The 17,975-nt window shown below is 37.4% G+C and overlaps 2 protein-coding genes across 6 annotated transcripts in view; one reads left to right on the top strand and one right to left on the bottom strand.

The window, feature by feature from the left end:
- On the bottom strand, window positions 1-15,922 carry ARL5B (ADP ribosylation factor like GTPase 5B). 3 transcript variants are annotated; one of them, XM_048061743.2, is made up of 6 exons: window positions 15,789-15,922; window positions 8,701-8,761; window positions 7,263-7,410; window positions 4,327-4,410; window positions 2,975-3,126; window positions 1-1,960 (listed from the first exon to the last, which is right to left on the bottom strand). In XM_048061743.2, the coding sequence occupies exons 1-6, from the start codon at window positions 15,832-15,834 to the stop codon at window positions 1,912-1,914; spliced, it is 540 nt and encodes a 179-aa protein (XP_047917700.1). In that variant the 5' UTR covers window positions 15,835-15,922; the 3' UTR covers window positions 1-1,911. The 3 variants fall into 3 exon arrangements, with proteins under 3 accessions (XP_047917700.1, XP_047917701.1, XP_047917702.1); XM_048061744.2 differs by having other exon boundaries at window positions 2,941-3,126; XM_048061745.2 differs by lacking the exon at window positions 15,789-15,922 and adding an exon at window positions 9,204-9,365.
- Window positions 15,912-17,975, top strand: part of NSUN6 (NOP2/Sun RNA methyltransferase 6) — a 21,799-nt gene continuing 19,735 nt past the window's right edge. Inside the window, exons 1-2 of one of the 3 annotated variants that reach the window (XM_048061740.2) lie at window positions 15,912-16,133; window positions 17,204-17,312. In XM_048061740.2, the coding sequence (XP_047917697.1) occupies window positions 17,238-17,312 (75 nt within the window). In that variant the 5' untranslated portion in view covers window positions 15,912-16,133; window positions 17,204-17,237. Of the gene's footprint in view, window positions 16,134-16,192; window positions 16,801-17,203; window positions 17,313-17,975 lie in introns of those variants that run through there. The other 2 variants (XM_048061742.2, XM_013172089.3) reach the window with 2 other exon arrangements.

Consider the following 17,975-nt stretch of genomic DNA (forward strand, 5'->3'; position numbering starts at 1 on the left):
CCTCATTCACAGTATCATTTATTTTTTCATTTATAATTTACTTCCCAAAGAACAAAACAAAACTTATTTCCACAAATTAGAACAGTTGTTAGCATGAACATCACAGCAATAAGCTTTAGTATCAGAATTTAACCTTGTTTTGCATTCTCTTTTTAAGTATTAGTTTTGGTTTGCATTACTTTCTGAGCATTTTGACTTGACACTCAACATAGTCTCTCCTAAATATGACTTTTGCTAGCCAACATTAATATGTAGCAACCAATCACTGATTCAACTTATATTTGAAGTCTTTTTTAACACTTATAACATATTTGATGGCATTGTTAACATTTCATTAAGCTTTGTTCAAATAAAAATGGAATCATATTGGAAATTTACAAAACTTAAAATTTTATTAAAACTCAGTGTGCTTGAATTATTAAAACAAAATTCATCAAAAACATTTTGTCATTAAAGGACTCTAGTCAATTAGAATTTTTTCTAGTGACCATGCTCCATGTAGTTGTTCAGGCATGCAGAAGCACAGAATGGTGCTTTTGTGTAGTTTAAGCATTTACGTAGGTTAGATATCTCATTGCTAGCAGGGTTTTACTCGGAATTGGATGCCTAGTGTTGATTTCTTTTCCCCCTCTGGATTTGCATTTTGTGTGTGTCCAATATGCTCGATTAACACAGAATCTGCTGTTTCAGATTCTCTTTCCAGATCTAACATCATCTCCAAATTGAATTAAGAGTTACTAGGTCCAATCTTTTACCACCTGTTTTTTTAACTGGAAGCCCTCTACTTTTTCTGCTTCCAGTTCATAAAGTTCAGGTGAATGAGTAACTCAAACCACAAAATCAGAAGGTCTCTAATCCTGCAAATAACTGTAAAAACAAATATAAGGCAAAATATTTTCCGTGCAATGGAATCTAAAAACATTTAGATTTGACAGTATGTAAATAAGGTCAAGGTTAGCTTCATTCTCAAATCCACAGATACATACAGATACAGCACCATGATTCTGTTCTGTTTATAAATCTGGCTTCCCTTTTGATTTTACATTCATTTAGAAAACAGCACTCTCAATAAAAGGTGAGAAAGGCTCATGTATGTACAGCATTTAAAATTTTAACAGATTACACATAACACTGTCTGCCATGATTCCAAATTTAATTACCAAGGGGTTTATTTTTAAAAACGGTATTCAAAGTCTAAATGAATAAACCAACACTTAATAACAAAAATTATTTAACCACTGTGCAGAGATCTATTTGCAGGTGAAAGGAAGAGAGTCATAACCTATAATTACTTATCAGACAAAATGAGGAGGACAGATTTCTTTTAAGGCAGAAATTCAATTATATACTAGGTTAAAAGCTACCTTAATAATTAACTATAACTAACTCATTCAGCATTTAAATTTTTGCATTCTTTACTAGTGCTGGCTAGAACTCTGCTGATGTTCCAGGAAGCCCAACTGAATGGTTTTCAGTCCCCCATGGTTATCCTTGAAGACTAAAATCTATGCCAGAGTAAAGTCAAACTACTCACTACTTTTTCATTATTAAACAAACTATGTTGATTTATTATGTTAGTAAGTTATAGAAACTTTTTAGAAAGAGGAAGTATGAAATATTGACAATGACAAAACAGATTTTATAAAGCTATCATTGAAAAAGTTAGAATACATAGTCAGAGGAATTTAAATGCTTAAAAACAGATTCATATATGTCCATCCAGTTGAAGATTAGTGTATTAAAAAAAGGTTAAGAAAATACTTTGTGTTTCAAGTTCAACTGCACTTGATTCAAGTACAGCTTGGAGATTGGCTGATATAAATTAAACATGGTCACTGGCTCAGCAGCCAGAAGTACAGAAAAATGTACATGTTCACAGGATAAATAGAAGTCTCTTCTTTTGGAAAAAAGCTATCTCACTCCAATACGGGAGGTCATCCACTCCAAGCCTTGGCATAATCTGAAAAATAAAGAGATATTATATTGGTACTAGATCTATTGCAACATCTTAAAAGTGTTTTCTACTTCTCTTACAGTTAAAATCATCTGCTTAAAATTAAAAAAAATCATCTGGAATGGGGAATGAAACATCAACAGAATACACAATGTTTTAAACTAAGTCCACTTAGGCTTTAGCCGTAAGAAGCTAGTCAAACATGCTATTTTATTGAAGCTTGGCACTCTTTCAATTTTTGTTCTAAATCTAAAACGTGCTACTTTTAATTTGCTTACTCAGAAGTACATAGAACCAAATCATGAGAAACTGCCTAACTGAACACTAGATCTTTTCATTCCAAGACTAAAAGACAAAAGACTCAGTTACCCAGACTGAATTGGTTCAAAAAAAAGGCAGTGCATCAAGAATTCCACAATACAAAACTGTAAGCATGTCTATATTGAACACCAGGATTGCATGGGATCTAACCTGCTTACTCACTCCTTTTCCATGTCTATTTAAAGGCCTTCCATTTCAAGACAGTATTCCCTTTGATTTGCTAGGGATTCAGTTACATAGTTGACACCACCTTTAACTTCACCTTTGTAAAGTAAATCATGATTTATCCAAGAAGGCCGCCTTCCCTGTCATGGTGCTAATCTCCTTTGATTCTTCTAAGTTCATCCTGAAGAGGACCATGCAGTTATTTTACTCTGAGTGGTTTTTTTTTTTTGCTTGTTTGTTTGAATGACTTGGTCTCACTAATATCACAATTTTAGAAGTTCTAATTATTTAAGGCTTCTTATTCAAAAAAGGAGCCTAGGATGATTAATGTTTCTGAACTGATGTTCGTGAACGCTCTCTGCGATGCCCCCCCCTCTGCGATGCCCCCCCCCCACCACATTGTTGTAAAGGGTACAGCACAGCTGAAAAAAACTTTGAGAAACATTAGAGAAATAGAATACTGCTTTAAAGACAAGATGAAATATCAGTGTTCCATTTACCATATATTATTGTACTTAAACAGGAAACATTTACCCTTCTCCTGTCAAAGCACAACAGGACTGAATGTGCCATGGGTGATCCTTTATGGAGCTAAGGGTGAGGTATGTAGATATCTCGGCAGCTGTCATGCAGCCTTTCATGTCCTGCTTGTTTGCAAAGATGAGAACTGCAGCTTTTCGTAAATCCTAGAAGTAGTTAAAAGTATTCATAGAAGTTATTATATAGAACTAACAGGCTATTGCATTAACTGAGTATCTCAAGAAAACGTAGATTAGCTTGAATGCAATTACAATGTAACAGATATTTTTAACAGCTTTACTGCATTAAAAATCAATTGCATTAATACTGAAGAGACCAATTTATTTAGAAGTGTTCACCGTAGGGAATCAAATTATGATGTATTATACTACTACCCTTTTGGTTTTGTCCATATGTTCATATGTTAACTAAAGTAAGTCTTGTCAACATACACTTCACAGAGCTCTAAACCATCCAGTGGAATTTTTACTGGATAAACTATTCAAAATCAGTATTAGATGCTATTCAAATGGAAAACCCTGCTAGATATCGTTCCCTTGAAATTATTTTCCACTTCATTAAGCAAATTCTGTAGTGATTAAAACAGTAACAATCAAACAAAACTTTTATACTGCTGTTCCAAAAAGGGAGCTCTAATAATGCTGCAGCAGCTTAAGGAAAAACAGAAGCTAGTAAGAAGTTGGGTTTTTTTGTATGGAAATTAGGATTCCACAATGCAATGAAGCACACTGGGCTGCATGTTCTTAGGAGTGGAAAAGGGAAAACAAATGCAAAATGCAGGCAGCTGGCAGGTTTAATTAAAAGTGTTTAACATATTTAAATGTATATTAAATTCGGAGACAATTTCTCCATTAAGAGAAAAACAAACCTTTAGGATCCAAAGATAAAAACTCACTACTACAAGTAGTACTTATTACAGTTGAGGCCTACTGATTGTTTTCAAGAGATAATAGATCACAATCTCCTAATCTTATAACACTAGAAACTAATTACAATAGAAAATTTCACCACAAAAAGTCATATTTCCTCCTTTTTTGTTAATATATTTGCTCCTTACTACCAAATGCCATCTAGATTAATAAACTTTAAAGTAAAAACATTCATTTGAAACACTGTAAATCACTCAGATTTTTGATTACAATCAAGCAAGCCCTACTACAAGAGTGCTTCATGATAGCTTTCCCTGTTTATTTATAATTTATATGGTTTCAAAACATAGTCAACATGCATGCACATTTAGGCTCAACTTTTCTGTGACAGTGTAACTTCTATAAATATAGGAAGCACGTAGTGCTATTTGACTGATCACAACAAAGGGAGACTATTATCCCAACACCCTACTTTACCTCATGAGCCAGCATTCTATAAAGTTCCTCTTTTGTAATAGAAAGTCGCTCTCTGTCAATGCTGTCAACAACCAGAATGATGAACTGGGGAAAAAACAATAGTATAATATGTAAGTAAAAAAAGTAAGTTATAGAAAGTACATTTTCAAGTGATCACTACCACATGTCTTTGTATGTAAGACAGACACAGACTTTTAGAGCACATTAAAAAATAGAGCAAGAAGTTTGTTACATCCTTTCATTAGTGCCCTAGGAATCCTACATAAAGATTATAGTTTAAAAAAACATCTATTGCTTGTACATTTCAGCACTGCTATTAAGCTCTACTTTTATGTACCACACTTAAAATCACGAGGCTTGATTTTCAGCCCCCACAGCATACACAAAATAGTGATGTAGGTACCAAAAGCACCTACAGATCATGGATCACACTTAAAACACGGATGACAAAATTGCTACGAAGTTATCAATGAAAACAGCTATTAATGTCCACTACTACTTGTATACTCAGGAAAACAAAGCTGAAATTGAAACTCCCTATTTAAAAACACTTAATCTACCATCACCATCCTCACAAGGCTTAAGAGAACTTTTTTCAAAATCCTACATCAGACCTCAGAAAGCTACGCACCTGTAGGGCTTAGCATTATGGTGCAACACCTTACCCTTTGTAATGCAAAGTTGGCCTGTCACAACTTTGCACTGGTCTACCTAGGCACTTGGAGACAGCTATGGCACTGATTTTACCCTTAATGTTCTTCCAAGTGACATTCTCACGGTCAGGCACTCGTGAATCCTTTAACACTGCTAGGTCTGCCACATCAGGTTTCCCATGGGAGGCAATTGTCACTAGTGTGAAAATGACTCTTTTAACCCCATTTTTCTTTCCTTTTTTTGTATCTTTTAATTCATAGCCTTATACTAGAAGTGGAAAAAAAATAATGTTACATAGTAAGTTAGATACACTTAAGAAAAGCTTGTAAGCATTATGCAATAGTGTGCATACACAAACCGTAACAATTGATCAGCGTTCAACACTTGCCCTGACCGGAGTACACACTGAGCTGCTCAAACGGCATCATAGGTTGCTGCCACCAGTAAGGAGATCAAGAGGCAATATTATAAAAATTATACAGCTACTGTAAAAAAAGAATTACAGGGAACACATGCTGCACTGGAGAGGGAACACAGGAGATGACACTCATCTAGAGACTCCAGCGCTTCTCTTCCCAACTCTCCTCTGGGAATATTTTGCCATCCCTTTTTCTCTCCTACTGTCTCTTTCCTTTTGCTTTTCTCCCTGAGAATAACTTAACCATGAGAGCTTCCTGCTCTTTCCTCTCCCTGCAAATCCTGTGCTATCTCAATATCTTCTGTGTAAAAAATGTGATCCCTTAAAATACAATTGCAGAATCAATCGAGTTAAGTTGAAACTAAATATAATAGGTATGCTCTACAAAACTATTTTTTTCCCTCATCATTCCAAAGATTTGTTAGATTGCTTCAATTGCTAAATAAGGAAAGAGAGAAAAGACAAAGCTGCACGTGAGTCGGTAACAAAAAAGGAGGACTGGAAGTTACTGCTACAGTTCTCCAACATACGCTCCAAATCACTGTGCCTTAAAAAATTAAAAAGATTCATTGCCCATTGAAAATGACCACAAACTATGAAATACTAAGTCAATTTAATGCTGCTGTGGCTTTGAGATGTCTAGCAGATGAGGAGGAACAGTATAGCAATTATTCATAACAGGGATGCTAGGATTAGCATACCAAACAGACCCTTTTCTTCTTCAGCTGTTTCCAGCAGACAAAGCTGCTAAGTAAAGTTCTTTCCAAATGCCAGAAAGCGTTGGATTTCACACGCTTACTAGGCAGAACATGGAAAGCATCTCCAAAAGGATCAAAAACGAACTAAGATGCATCTACTCAAATTCCAAAAATCAAAGAATATTCAATGAACAAATGTCAAGAACTCATCTGCCAGATATTGCTCACAGATGTTCTTCACCCTCTTATGTATGTATTTGTATCACACATACACATACTTTTCAGATAAAATTAAAAGTAAGCTTAAAATACTAGAGCTAAGATTGAGATGTTATCACCAGGTTTTTAATACATAGGTTTCTGAACATCTGGGTTGGATCACTCTAACCTCCCCTCTCTCAAAGAGGGGGATAGGGCAAAAAAAAAAACTTATTTTCACATAAGGTTTATATAATGAATAACATCTACAAGACATCTCTATTTTTAGTAGAAATGGTAAGAAAAATTTAAAACCCTTTACATCAAGGTGTAAAGTGAGGCTACAGAGATTTTAAGTGCACATTGTGTCCATAACCTTTCAGCAAAGAAACAGCCATTGACAAATTCTACTCCATCCTTTCAAGCAATAGCAGCTTTATCAGTACATCAAGAGTACTGCAGTTAGGTTTTCCTTTATCCCTTGGATAAAAGCCACAAGCTGATGAACTTTTAAATACTGCTGTCTAGATTAAAATTTTATTCTTCATCCTTAGTTATCATTACTTCAGAACCATTTCAGACCGATGTACAGAAGCTAGGTTAACCACTGCGTATCCTCACTGAACTTGCCAAGTACATGGCAAAATTTGCTTTAAAATCCACTCGAAAAATATGCAATAACTCAATTTCTTATTTTAATATCACTCAATTGCCTAGGAAAAAAGTCTAACTTCACAATTTATGCCACAGATCAAACAACATTGAAGTAAACATGAAAAATACTTAAAATATTACCAGGAAATTGGCTGCATACCAGAGACATATTACACTTTTAGGTTTTGTCTTTTTAAGAAAGAACAAACACAATATAACCACGAACTTCATAAAAATCTACCAATGTTCCCAGTAAAAAAAAGAATTTTAAACAAACTTATGGAATTTGCATACTTCAAAGTAGCTTCTCATACCTCTGTGTTCGAATAATAGGTATTCCATGATGACCGTAATGATTCTTGTCCTCCAATATCCCACATTAAGAAATGGGTGTTTTTCACCACTATTTCTTCTACATTGCTTCCTATGGTTGGAGAAGTATGAACCACTTCATTCATTAAGCTAAAGGAAACAATATAACATTATAAAGACCAGCCAATAAAATTCACAAGGCTTGTCACAGCTCAATTTGCTTAACAAATTTGTTGCAGAAAAAGTAAATATGTCTAGCTCTGATAAAAACCTAAAAAGATGACGCATTTCTCAAGTTATATATTTGAATTTCTATGGAAATAAAGCAAATATTTAAGAGCTGTTCTTTAGTAAGGTTAGTTTAATGTGAATATCGTCTGGAAACTGTGGTTGACAAAATTCAAATGTACTTGTTTTTGTTGCAGACTGTAGACACCAGCAATGAAAAATACGCATGTAAAAGGTTTATAACAAATGCAGATAAGCATCTGCATTTTAACAGCGTTCCCTTATTAAAAGGCATTTTTCAAATGACTTTTTAGACAAATTAGATTCTTATAGTGCTCTTATTTCAAAAGAGAAGTCACCTTTCTGAAGATCACAAATAAGGAGAGCAATTAACCGTGCAAAATATAAACCAGAATATAACTTTAGACGAGCATTCAACTTAGCAATTTGATAACAGAATAAATTCTGAAGGACCACCAGTTTACTTAACTGAAAATTTCTCAATTCTACCTTTGAATTTTGACAAAACTTAGGAAAAAGGGTTTTCTGGTACCTTCATATCTAAATATACAGATAGTCATTTCATTATGCACTCCTCCGTCTCCACAATCACAACAGTAACTATGTTCCTGCCAATATGCTTGGATTTATCATAGATATTCCTGCAATGCTGGCAAGATTTAAGGGTGATGTGATACAGTGCAATGACACTGTAGAAAAAGTTTATGGTTGGACCTAGGCAAGTTGAAATACTATTCTGAGGAAAACTTCCATCACAGATTTTAGCTATTGAAATTAGGAAACATTTGGAAACATTTATGGATTTTGCACAGTGGCTAGAACTCCCATTAATATAAAAATCTTTCTTTCTAAAAAAACTTTCTTCTCTGTAGTTCTTGGTCAAATTATTTTTTCAATGTTTACCAATAAAAATAGGCTTTGATAGCAATGAAATTTTCAGGTCACTATGTGCTTGTATGTACAATTTTGTTATTCAATTGATTTACAATTCAGTTTTAAAATACTTCAGTTCTTCCACTTAGCATTTAAATACTAAATCTAAATATGTTTAGAACAACTAACACAATTCACATACAAACTACGACCTACCGCACCCCTGGAGATTCTGCCAGGTTCCAAACCTGAATTTTCAATGATTAAATCAATGCCAAATACTAAAACTAAGAAAAACAAAGTAGTTTGTATACTTACAACTGGTAAAGAATTGTAGTCTTTCCAGCATTATCAAGTCCCACAATGATTACTTTGTGCTCTGCATACACAGAAAAAAAGACAAGAATAAACTAGCAGAAACAGCGATAATTACAGTTCTTGTTAATTACTTTTTCTTATTTAAGAAAGCAACAGCTTGTTTGTCCGAATTCATTATGCTACACAAAGTAGTGACAGCTTCTTGGAAGAAAAAAATCCATAAAGCCTCTTCTCCTAAGACTACAGTTTAAGGACAAGTCAGTATTGGAAGTGTTCATAAAGGAAGAATTACTAGCATGAATCCATTAAAAAAGGGAAAGAAAGAAAAGATCTAGTATTACAAAGAAAAATGCAAGGAAAAATATAACTCTTATCAGTGTTGTCTTCTTAAGAAGATGAGCAAACATCCAAAATAAAATTTATAATACGTCAAAGCCAAGTTTCAGTAAACCACCAGTTACAGAGAATTTTCAAAGAGATAGTTTTCCACAGAATGTATGAACCTGTTCCTCAGTGATGCAAAGGAAATCCAAAGAGTGTAGAAAACATTAGCCTGCAACACAAGGCTGAACAATAACCATTAGTTAAGGGACCACACCACCATCATTCTCATGGTACAAAGAGGAAGCTGTATTTTCAGTAGGTGACAAATTCCAACACTCAAGTTCTGAGCTGAAAAGTTCTGCTTATATAATAGCAATCTCCCAGATGCTGCAATGTTATTTTTTCAAGCACTGGGGAAACAAACAAACTCCAGAACTTATCTGTTTCTCTGTATTTAATCCTTTTTAGAATTTCAAATACAACAGCCCAGTCAATTACAATGGTTTTTTTTAGATACATGCCAGAAGTCAGAAGATACCAATTTGCCTACTGACAAAAAACGCAAATTATTTGAGAGCAGAGAGAAGCTACAAATAGATACCAGAAGCAAAACTCACACAAAAAGCTTGTAAACAGGCTCACTCACAAGGGGTCATATTTAAAATTCTAAAGGCATTTATTCCAAAACAAAACTTGCTTCACAGCTTAGAGACTTCCTCTAAAACACCACTTTCAAATCTACCACACTTATCACAAATTCCTAAGAGATCTATCAAATATCAAGGTGGTAGATTTTTTGCCTGCGAGTGCGTAGTCTAAGGAAGAATAAGGAATTTGTTAAAAAAATACATCTACTGATGTATATTCAGGGTTTTCATACTCAAAGTAATTTTAATAAATCCCTTTGGGCTTTTAGAAGTTTTGTTAAGAGACATGGCCCTAACACTTGTTGAAACACTTTTCCCTGTATTGGTTTTTGTACTGCCACGTCCTGCCAACATATCCTAAGAAACTAACTTCTCCTGGCCTTAAGTCCAGTAATACTTTTAGCCCCAGAAGAAGCAGCACCACTAATTAATAATCTTCCTCGATACATAAATAGTATGAAATCCTCTCTGCTTTCAACTCTAATAAAACATTCCACATAGCTAGCCTCTCCTTTTCTTCTTCAAATGCAGTACAGTTTAAAGGGCTTTCGAAGTTGAAACACAGAAATACCCTTCTGTTGTTTTCAAAACAACCATATTTCTCAACTATTGTCTGGAATATGACTAATTTCACAACACTGTTTGCATTTTTTCAAGGAGGAAAAGAAGCCAGCCAAACAAAACAAAAACAAAACAAAAATTTAGTAACATGTTACATCTGCTCTTTCCCACCTTCACATCAGAATCCAGAGCCTTGCTTAAGAATGAACATGAAAAGCATTGATTAAATGGTACCACACTACTGAAAGTAGGAAAAAGTATTTTTCCCCAATCAGTTGATTTTTTGAAAGCCACTGATATGCAAATGGTTCAACACTAATTGGGAAAGGGAGGGCTGGGGGGAGTACGATGACACACAGCTTAGCTCTGTAGTCAAACAGTATTTTATACAGTAACTCAACATCCACATAGAAGAAAGTCACACAAGTATTAATTAATGAGGTGAGGACAAAATTAATGAGATGAAAGCAACAATATCTTATGCAAATAGCTGTCTCCACCTTTCATTAAAGGTAGAACAACTCATTGCTTTCAGAACTGTCATCTGTGCTAATGAAAATCTCTTCACCTACAAACACAGAAGTTGAATTTCTCTCTAGTTTGGTTAGATTACACAATTTTTACTTGTACATGTACATTAACAGATAAACATATGAACTTAAATATTGTTATACTAAGACAAAACAAAGCTTTACCAAGTACTTGTTTACAAGAGCAACAAGTTGAAGGCAGATGCTTCATTTAAGAGGAAGGATGATTATGGGGTAAACCACAGGCTCTGATTTAAGCGCTTTGTGTTCTGTACTTTGAGACTAACCCAAGTTTCTTACACTGGGTGGTATTGGTATCAGTTTGGGCTGTGCTCCTGAATATCTTCCCCATTCACTATGGTCTTGGCAACAGGAGAAGAAAATCCTGAAGACAGCTGCCACAGTAGAAGAGCTGAGTCTTTATGAATCAGGTAGAAAGAGGAAAAAATATAATAGAAATGAGTAGAAGAAAGCAAACACATGAAAAAAGAGTATTAGGCTACTTGAAAGAATCCAAAGAATTCCGTTATATCAACCTTTCTTGGGCGGTTGTTAAAAAATATATCTATGTGGTATTGTTAAAAAACTGCTGCCAGTCCAGTATTACAACATAACAGGAAAGTTAAAATGATCTTGCAGATGTCAGAAGACAGACATAATACGCTCTTCTCTTCGCTTGCTCTTATATTTCCCCCTACATAAGGGTTTTGTAAAAGGATCTGAAACTGAAGATTCAGTTAGTGTTTTTGCCCCTTCCTCTAACTTGACAAAAATAAAACCACAAAGAAAAACAAAAGGCTAAATACTTTAGTGATGGGCAAGATGTTGTATTTGAAAGAAGAAATCACAGAGGGAAAGAGTACTGATCATTATCAGGCACCAAACAGCACTGCCCAGTTGCTAAGTAAAACTGTCTTGGAGGCTTCAAAACTGAAAGCAGATAGAAGTTTGCTAAACAGAAAGCAGGTGGAACAGGATTTTACCAAAACTTTCCAGCGCAAGAATGCATTCTGCACACTAAGTGAAAAGCTGCCTTTGAATCTTCTATTTAACACAAGAGAACTGCTTGAATACATCTTATATTTCCAGACTTACTAACAAGAATGAAAACTTGTCTATAAACTTCACTAGTAACTGGAATCAAACCCCAGATGGTTTTCTAGATAATGGTCTCTGCTAGCCTGACTTTATGGTCTGGGGACTGCCAGCAAGCCTAAATGAAGTAACCCATGGAGTTACAGAAGTTCTACCACCTTGATTTAGAGCCAACCATTATTTTTCTTATGGTAGCACTTCGTTTTTTTTTTTTTAAACATCTATAGCATTTATTCAGAGTAACCTAGAAGATTATGAACAGCTGTCATCCAAAGCAACTAAAATATAGACTCGGGAAGGGTCAAAAGTTGCCTTTAACAAGGTTGCTATGCTCACTTCTGTTTTGTCCTTATACCTCCATTAAGAGTTACACAGATCATGATGAGTAAGTCAAGCAAGGTTTATCCAGATATGTACTGACAGACAGTAAGTTAGCTGCACCACCATTTATTCATATCTCCACATGTTGCTTAGCAGACTGTTATTTGAGTTCTTAATCATAGCTTAGACTTTAGAAATGACCTTCTTAATTTAAAAAATATATACTTTAAAAAATGAAGTTAAAAATAAACAAGAGTCCAACTTGAACTTACAATAATTTATAACTAGATTTGAATTGGCTGTAGGTGACAATATTTTAAGTGAAAACAATACTCAGGCAATGTTTTTCTGACAGTTTCAAAAACACTGAAAAAGAATCAGGAAGCCATCAGTAAGTCACCCAGAACAAAGATAATCTATTTTAACACCAATTGTTTCTCTTATAAATAAAATACCTACACTTCAGTTCGCATAGTTCAATTACTCCTTGATTTAGAGCCAGTATGTACTGAGAGCTGAAAAACTCAGAAGTGTTTAATCGTCTATTTTCAGTCTTTAACCTCTGTACTGTAAAAGCATGAAGACAAGAAAACAAAATAAAAAAGATTAAATAAGGCCCTGGATCAGTTTTGATCACTACTACTACCACCACACATAATAAAAAAGCCACTGTCCAAAGGCTACTGCCAAACAGTCTGGAAACAAATCCTTCTAAACACAACGGCACAGTTAAACAGATGTTCCCTGACAGACTGTTCTAAGGGCAGACACGCTTAGCTTTCCTCTTTCATAGTCATCAACTCACAGATCAGCACAGGCATCACTCGAATTCCATAAACTTGTCTGCACTGCATCCTGTCTTGTTCCAAAATCCTACACACCGGTTTTGGAGAGTAGATGGTGCACTGCGATGGAAGTGAAAGCACATTCTGCAAGGGGAGTAGGAGAAAGCGAGAAAGCTTTCCCCATCTAAAACTTTCCATCATTGGCTATTGTCACAGAGCACCATTTCAACTATTTCATCTTCCATCATGAACTAGTACGGGTTTGCCAAACTGAACCAAAACAAAATAGGGTGAACCACTTGGTACAATCTCTATTGCAAGTGCGGCGAGTTGGAACAGAACTGACAGGCTCAGCTCCCTGACAGAAACATTCAGATGCTACCTCAATCATAGGGATAAACCAGTTAAATACAAAGAGTAAAAAATGCTGCCAGAAGAGGTCAGTAGAAGAGATTAGTTACTAAGTACCATTGGATGCCTATAGGAACATGTTAGATCAAGTCTCCCCACCTTGCCTCCAGTACCTCATCCTTACTGTTGGAAACAATGATAAGAGAAACAAATTGCCAGAGAAGTGGATGACATGTAAATTAATAAAGTGACATTCAGTGCTTTAGTAGGATATAAAGTGTCTCTGTTACGAATCTTTTTTTGGTTTGCAGAAATCATTCTGAATGTACTTAATTTTCCATACATCATGCATTTACTTTAACTGTGCTTAACCGGGAGGCACAGAAATGCCTGGAGCTTATTTTAAGATGTTAGTATCTTAAGATGTGAGTTTTTGAGAAGGCTACCTGCCTATCTTCTTCCTGTAAGTTAACAGTGTTAGTTCACCAGTTGATAATTCCTTAATGTATTTAGCTGCCTAGATACTATTGATTAAATGTCTTTTAAATTTGGAATTTTCAGCTCAGCTGCTATTAACCTTTATGTAAAGTAAAAGTGCATTGCGTAGTTAATACCAGAGTGAAACAGCTATGATTTCCTGAGCTGTATCTTCTAGCACTTTGGCACACCTCCTCTGCCATGCTCTCCTCGATGGAAGCCACATGGCACTTTCTAAATCTTTGTTTTGCCAGTATCAAGCACCTCAGACTATCAGCACAACCCATGCTAGCCATGATGAACTGATTGAGGACATGCTCCATGCACATCTGGGTCTATTTTTATATTTGCAATATTCCCTCTCATTTGCTAATACAATGATTTTGACCATGCTAGTCTGCTCAACAAGGAGTTTCATGGGTCAGTCCATGAATTCTCCAAGAAAAAGTCTAGATTTAACATATAACTAGAAGGACAACAAAAACAAATCAGTAATTACTGCCTTTATAATTAACATCATCATTATTACGGGAAAAGTAACTGTGCATTTAGAGGAACATCCTAGTAGATTGGTCCAAAATTTATCGTTGAAGAGAGCTTTTCTAGGGTGGAATTTCAATCTTGGCCATGAAAAGAAACTCACTTTACTCTCTGCAGTTGCCATAATAAGACCAGGGAATGGGGAAAACAAAAGCAAAATGATTAAACAAAATGATTTTATCTCCCATTGGGATAAAAGGTGAATGGTAAGTATTTCACGGTACTGTCTCAGCCACAATAACCGTCATACTAACAGTTAATATTTTGAATGCATTAAAAATAACTTTCAGAAATTAATACACAGTAACAAAGACACTTTTTTCCACTAATGAAACGGAATCAACATAACCCAGTGATGTCATGTACTAACAAAGAAAGAAACCAAAACAATGAAACTGTAACTCTTACTCCCTTCCTGAGGGTAAATATCACCATCATAGGGGACCATACAGACCAGCAATAAAAGCCACCAGAAGTTATCTTCTAATCAGATCTCTGCTCACAGAGAACTCCACCACGTCTTGGTGGAGTCCTTGAGGGAAGGAAGGGAGCAGCGGGCTGCAGTATTTAATAAAAAGCAAGGTAGTATTTCACAGTTTTCTGGAGAGTAAGGGGAACCTTGAACCCTTTCAAATGGTTTTCCCACTTGAGAAAAATAAGAGTAATCAAATAGATGGAAAGTAATCATTCAGAAGGCCTGGATAGAAGACTTCAGGAAAAATGTGAGGATAAATGAAAATGAAGATAAATGGTTTGGATCTTACCCCCCACTCCCATGGGGTGAGAAAATGGTATGAGATGGACGGATGCTACTAAGCACACACACGGAGACTTTGCTCTGCTATTTACAGACTCAGAGAAGTTCACTCTTGGTGACAAGACCTTTAAAGGGGCAGCGGGCGTGCTCCGCTCCCACAACTTCTGAAGCCGTGCCGGCAGCAAACACGAGCCACAAAGCCGCAGTAACCTCGCTGCGGGAGGTAACAGCCGGAGAGCGGGCACGGAGCCGGCACGGGCAGCCTGAGGAGAACAATACCTCCGCCGGCCTGGCTGCTCCGAACGCTGGGCCTCACGGAAAAACAGCACACATGGGGAATCGCTCGAGTATGTCGCTCCCTAACCAATGAAGGCTAGGGAAACGGGATTAATTACAATAAATGGGTAGTAAGGAGTATATTTTAATTTACGGTAACCGAGCTAGCGGCAGCCGCAGGCGCTGAGCTCGGCACAAGCCCTTTCCGCGGGATGCACCGGGAAGGAGCCGCCGCTCCCCTGGGCTCGGAGGTGGCTTTTTGGGGTCCCCACACCACCAGCACCGCCCTCCCCTCCCCTCCCAGGCCCCGAGGCCACCCGGGACGGAGCAGCGGGGAAGGGGCGAGCTGAGCTGCCGGAAAGCCGCGCGCTGAGAGAAGCCCAGTCCGGCCCGGCCCAGCCGGCCCGGAGCCCCCCGCGCCCACCTTGGTTCCCGAAGAGGCTCCAGAGCTTGGCGAACACGAGGCCCATGCCTGGCCCCGGGGCTCGGCTCGGCCCGCGGCGGCCCCGGGGCGGACCGGGCGGTGAGGGGAGGGGGAGAGCGTTGGCCCCGCCCCTAACGGCTGATACGTCACGGCGCCGCGGGCGTCATCACGCACTGGGGCGGGGGGGGGAGCCGCCATTCCTCCCGGACGCCTTAAAGGCGGTCAGGCACGTTGCCGTGTGCTTGGTTGCCATGGCGACAGCCGCGCGGCCGCCGCCCTGAGGGGCTCCCGCCAATCCGCGGCGGCCGCAGGGGCGGGACTTCCTGCGGCACCGGCGCGCGGCAGGTGGGGGCCGGGGGGAGAGGGGGAGCGGGAGCGGGACGGGCCTGAGGGGGGGGCGTGGGGCCCTTCGGGTCCCTCCCGGTACCCTTAGGGACGGGGGGGCTCGGGGAGGGACCCCGGGTTTGTCCTCCTGGGGGGAAAAGCGTGGAGCCTGAGCCTCGCTCGGGACCGCCGGGGCTCCGAGTCCAGCCCCGAGCGGCAGCTCCTGCGTTTAACGTTTCCAGGCTGCTCACAGCGGTTCTGGTCCTCTGACTGCATTTTTTAGCAGAATCGCTTCTCGGTTGTCATGTTTAGGAGGATGGTGGTTTCTAAGACGTTATAACTTCCCTATTTTGGCATCAAGTTTAAAACCACTGAGATTCTGCAGCATTACGCGTTGGCGAAATTGCCTTGTTTATTTGTATCATGGCTCTGCCTCTTCCCTTTTGGAACACCTCTGTGGAACTTTACTGCACTTCTGTCTGCCTGTGTAGTGTTTTTGACCAACCGTTTTGGGGTTTGCCCACCTACTGGCTCATTTTTCACGGTATCCTTCAGACACATTTTAATAGCGTGGTAGAAACAAGTCCCGTCACCAGCACGCTGTCAGATCGGTTGTTGGCTTACTGAGAAGTGACTGCAGTTGTGAGATCACCTCAACAATTCTGTGGGATTCTGTGGTTATCATCAAGTACCTATTTCGTGTCTTAAAAACATGCTTTTGTAATCTTAATACAAAAGTCACTCAAATACAAATATGAATCATATGATATAAATCATATGTATTGCCACCAGTTGTCAAATGACTGCATAATTATATTCAGGTTTCCAAATCTTATTTAAAAAAGTTACAAGAGTAGGATTGTTGCAAATGCTAAACCCTTTACTTAACCTGTGTCAAAATCTAATTAACAATAACATTACAGCCATAATCTGATCAATATCTATTTTACTCAAAAAAACAAAAATTGCATTGTCTGAGCAGAAGAATCAGAAGGCTAGTGCAGCGTAGTTTGTTACATATGTTTTATGTTACATTTGTAAACTTATAGATTCTGATAAAAACTGCTAAGAAAATATGTTACTTATTTCAGATCTCTGCCAGGAGAATTTAAACACTGAAGGAAGATGTCTTTTTTCCCGAAAATATATTTCCATTGTGAAGTTGAAGAGTATCTCACCAAAGTGTTCAGAAATAATGAGGTATGTGAAACAGATACTGCTACTATTCATCAGCAAATATACACAAATCGAACACTGTTAATATTCCTTCAATTTAATATTTTGTTTGATTGATGCCTTACAATAAGTTATTATCTTCACATTAGCCGCAGACTTTTAAATATAGTTCAGTTTAAAATACAAAATTATTCTTTAGGATTGTTGGGTCAAAGTAACATGAAATATTTAAACTAAACAGTAAATCTGAGGCTTCAGTTTTGGATCCTGCTGAAGAATGGTCACAATGGAAATTAACCACATCTTAATCCATAATATTAAAGAGAAAAACTTTCTTGCCCCAGTGCAAAATCAAAAATACTATAGACAATTTATGAATTACTAATGTGAAGGGACACAAAAATGATGTTTTTGTATATTGGTTTAAGAGTTATCAATTGATAATTTTGAATCTGCTTGAGCATCTCTGGCGTATTCTTTCTTTAGTATCGCAGAGCTCACTAGTAGTTGTCTTTGATATTTGCTGCAGCCTTTTTGGAATTATCTTGCTAATAAGACCGTTTTCGAACAAGTCCTTTTCAAGAAATCTATAAGGTTATCTCTGGGTTTAGACCTCTATTGCAGAGACATTCCTCACTACTGCACACCACACAACCATTATTCCTCCATTTCCACATAATGTTTATT

This window comes from Anser cygnoides, chromosome 2 (genome assembly GCF_040182565.1).
Source record: "Anser cygnoides isolate HZ-2024a breed goose chromosome 2, Taihu_goose_T2T_genome, whole genome shotgun sequence".
Taxonomy (NCBI): Eukaryota; Metazoa; Chordata; class Aves; order Anseriformes; family Anatidae; genus Anser; species Anser cygnoides.

What these genes read in the sequence shown, in the direction of transcription:
- ARL5B (XM_048061743.2), bottom strand. Translation starts at nt 15,834, where the DNA reads ATGGGCCTCGTGTTCGCCAAGCTCTGGAGCCTCTTCGGGAACCAAG. An exon ending in GAGCCTCTTCGGGAACCAAG is followed by an intron (nt 8,762 to 15,788) that starts GTGGGCGCGGGG and finishes CTGTGTATGCAG; the next exon opens with AGCACAAAGTAATCATTGTG. An exon ending in TGTGCTTTGACAGGAGAAGG is followed by an intron (nt 1,961 to 2,974) that starts GTAAATGTTTCC and finishes TTTATTTTTCAG; the next exon opens with ATTATGCCAAGGCTTGGAGT.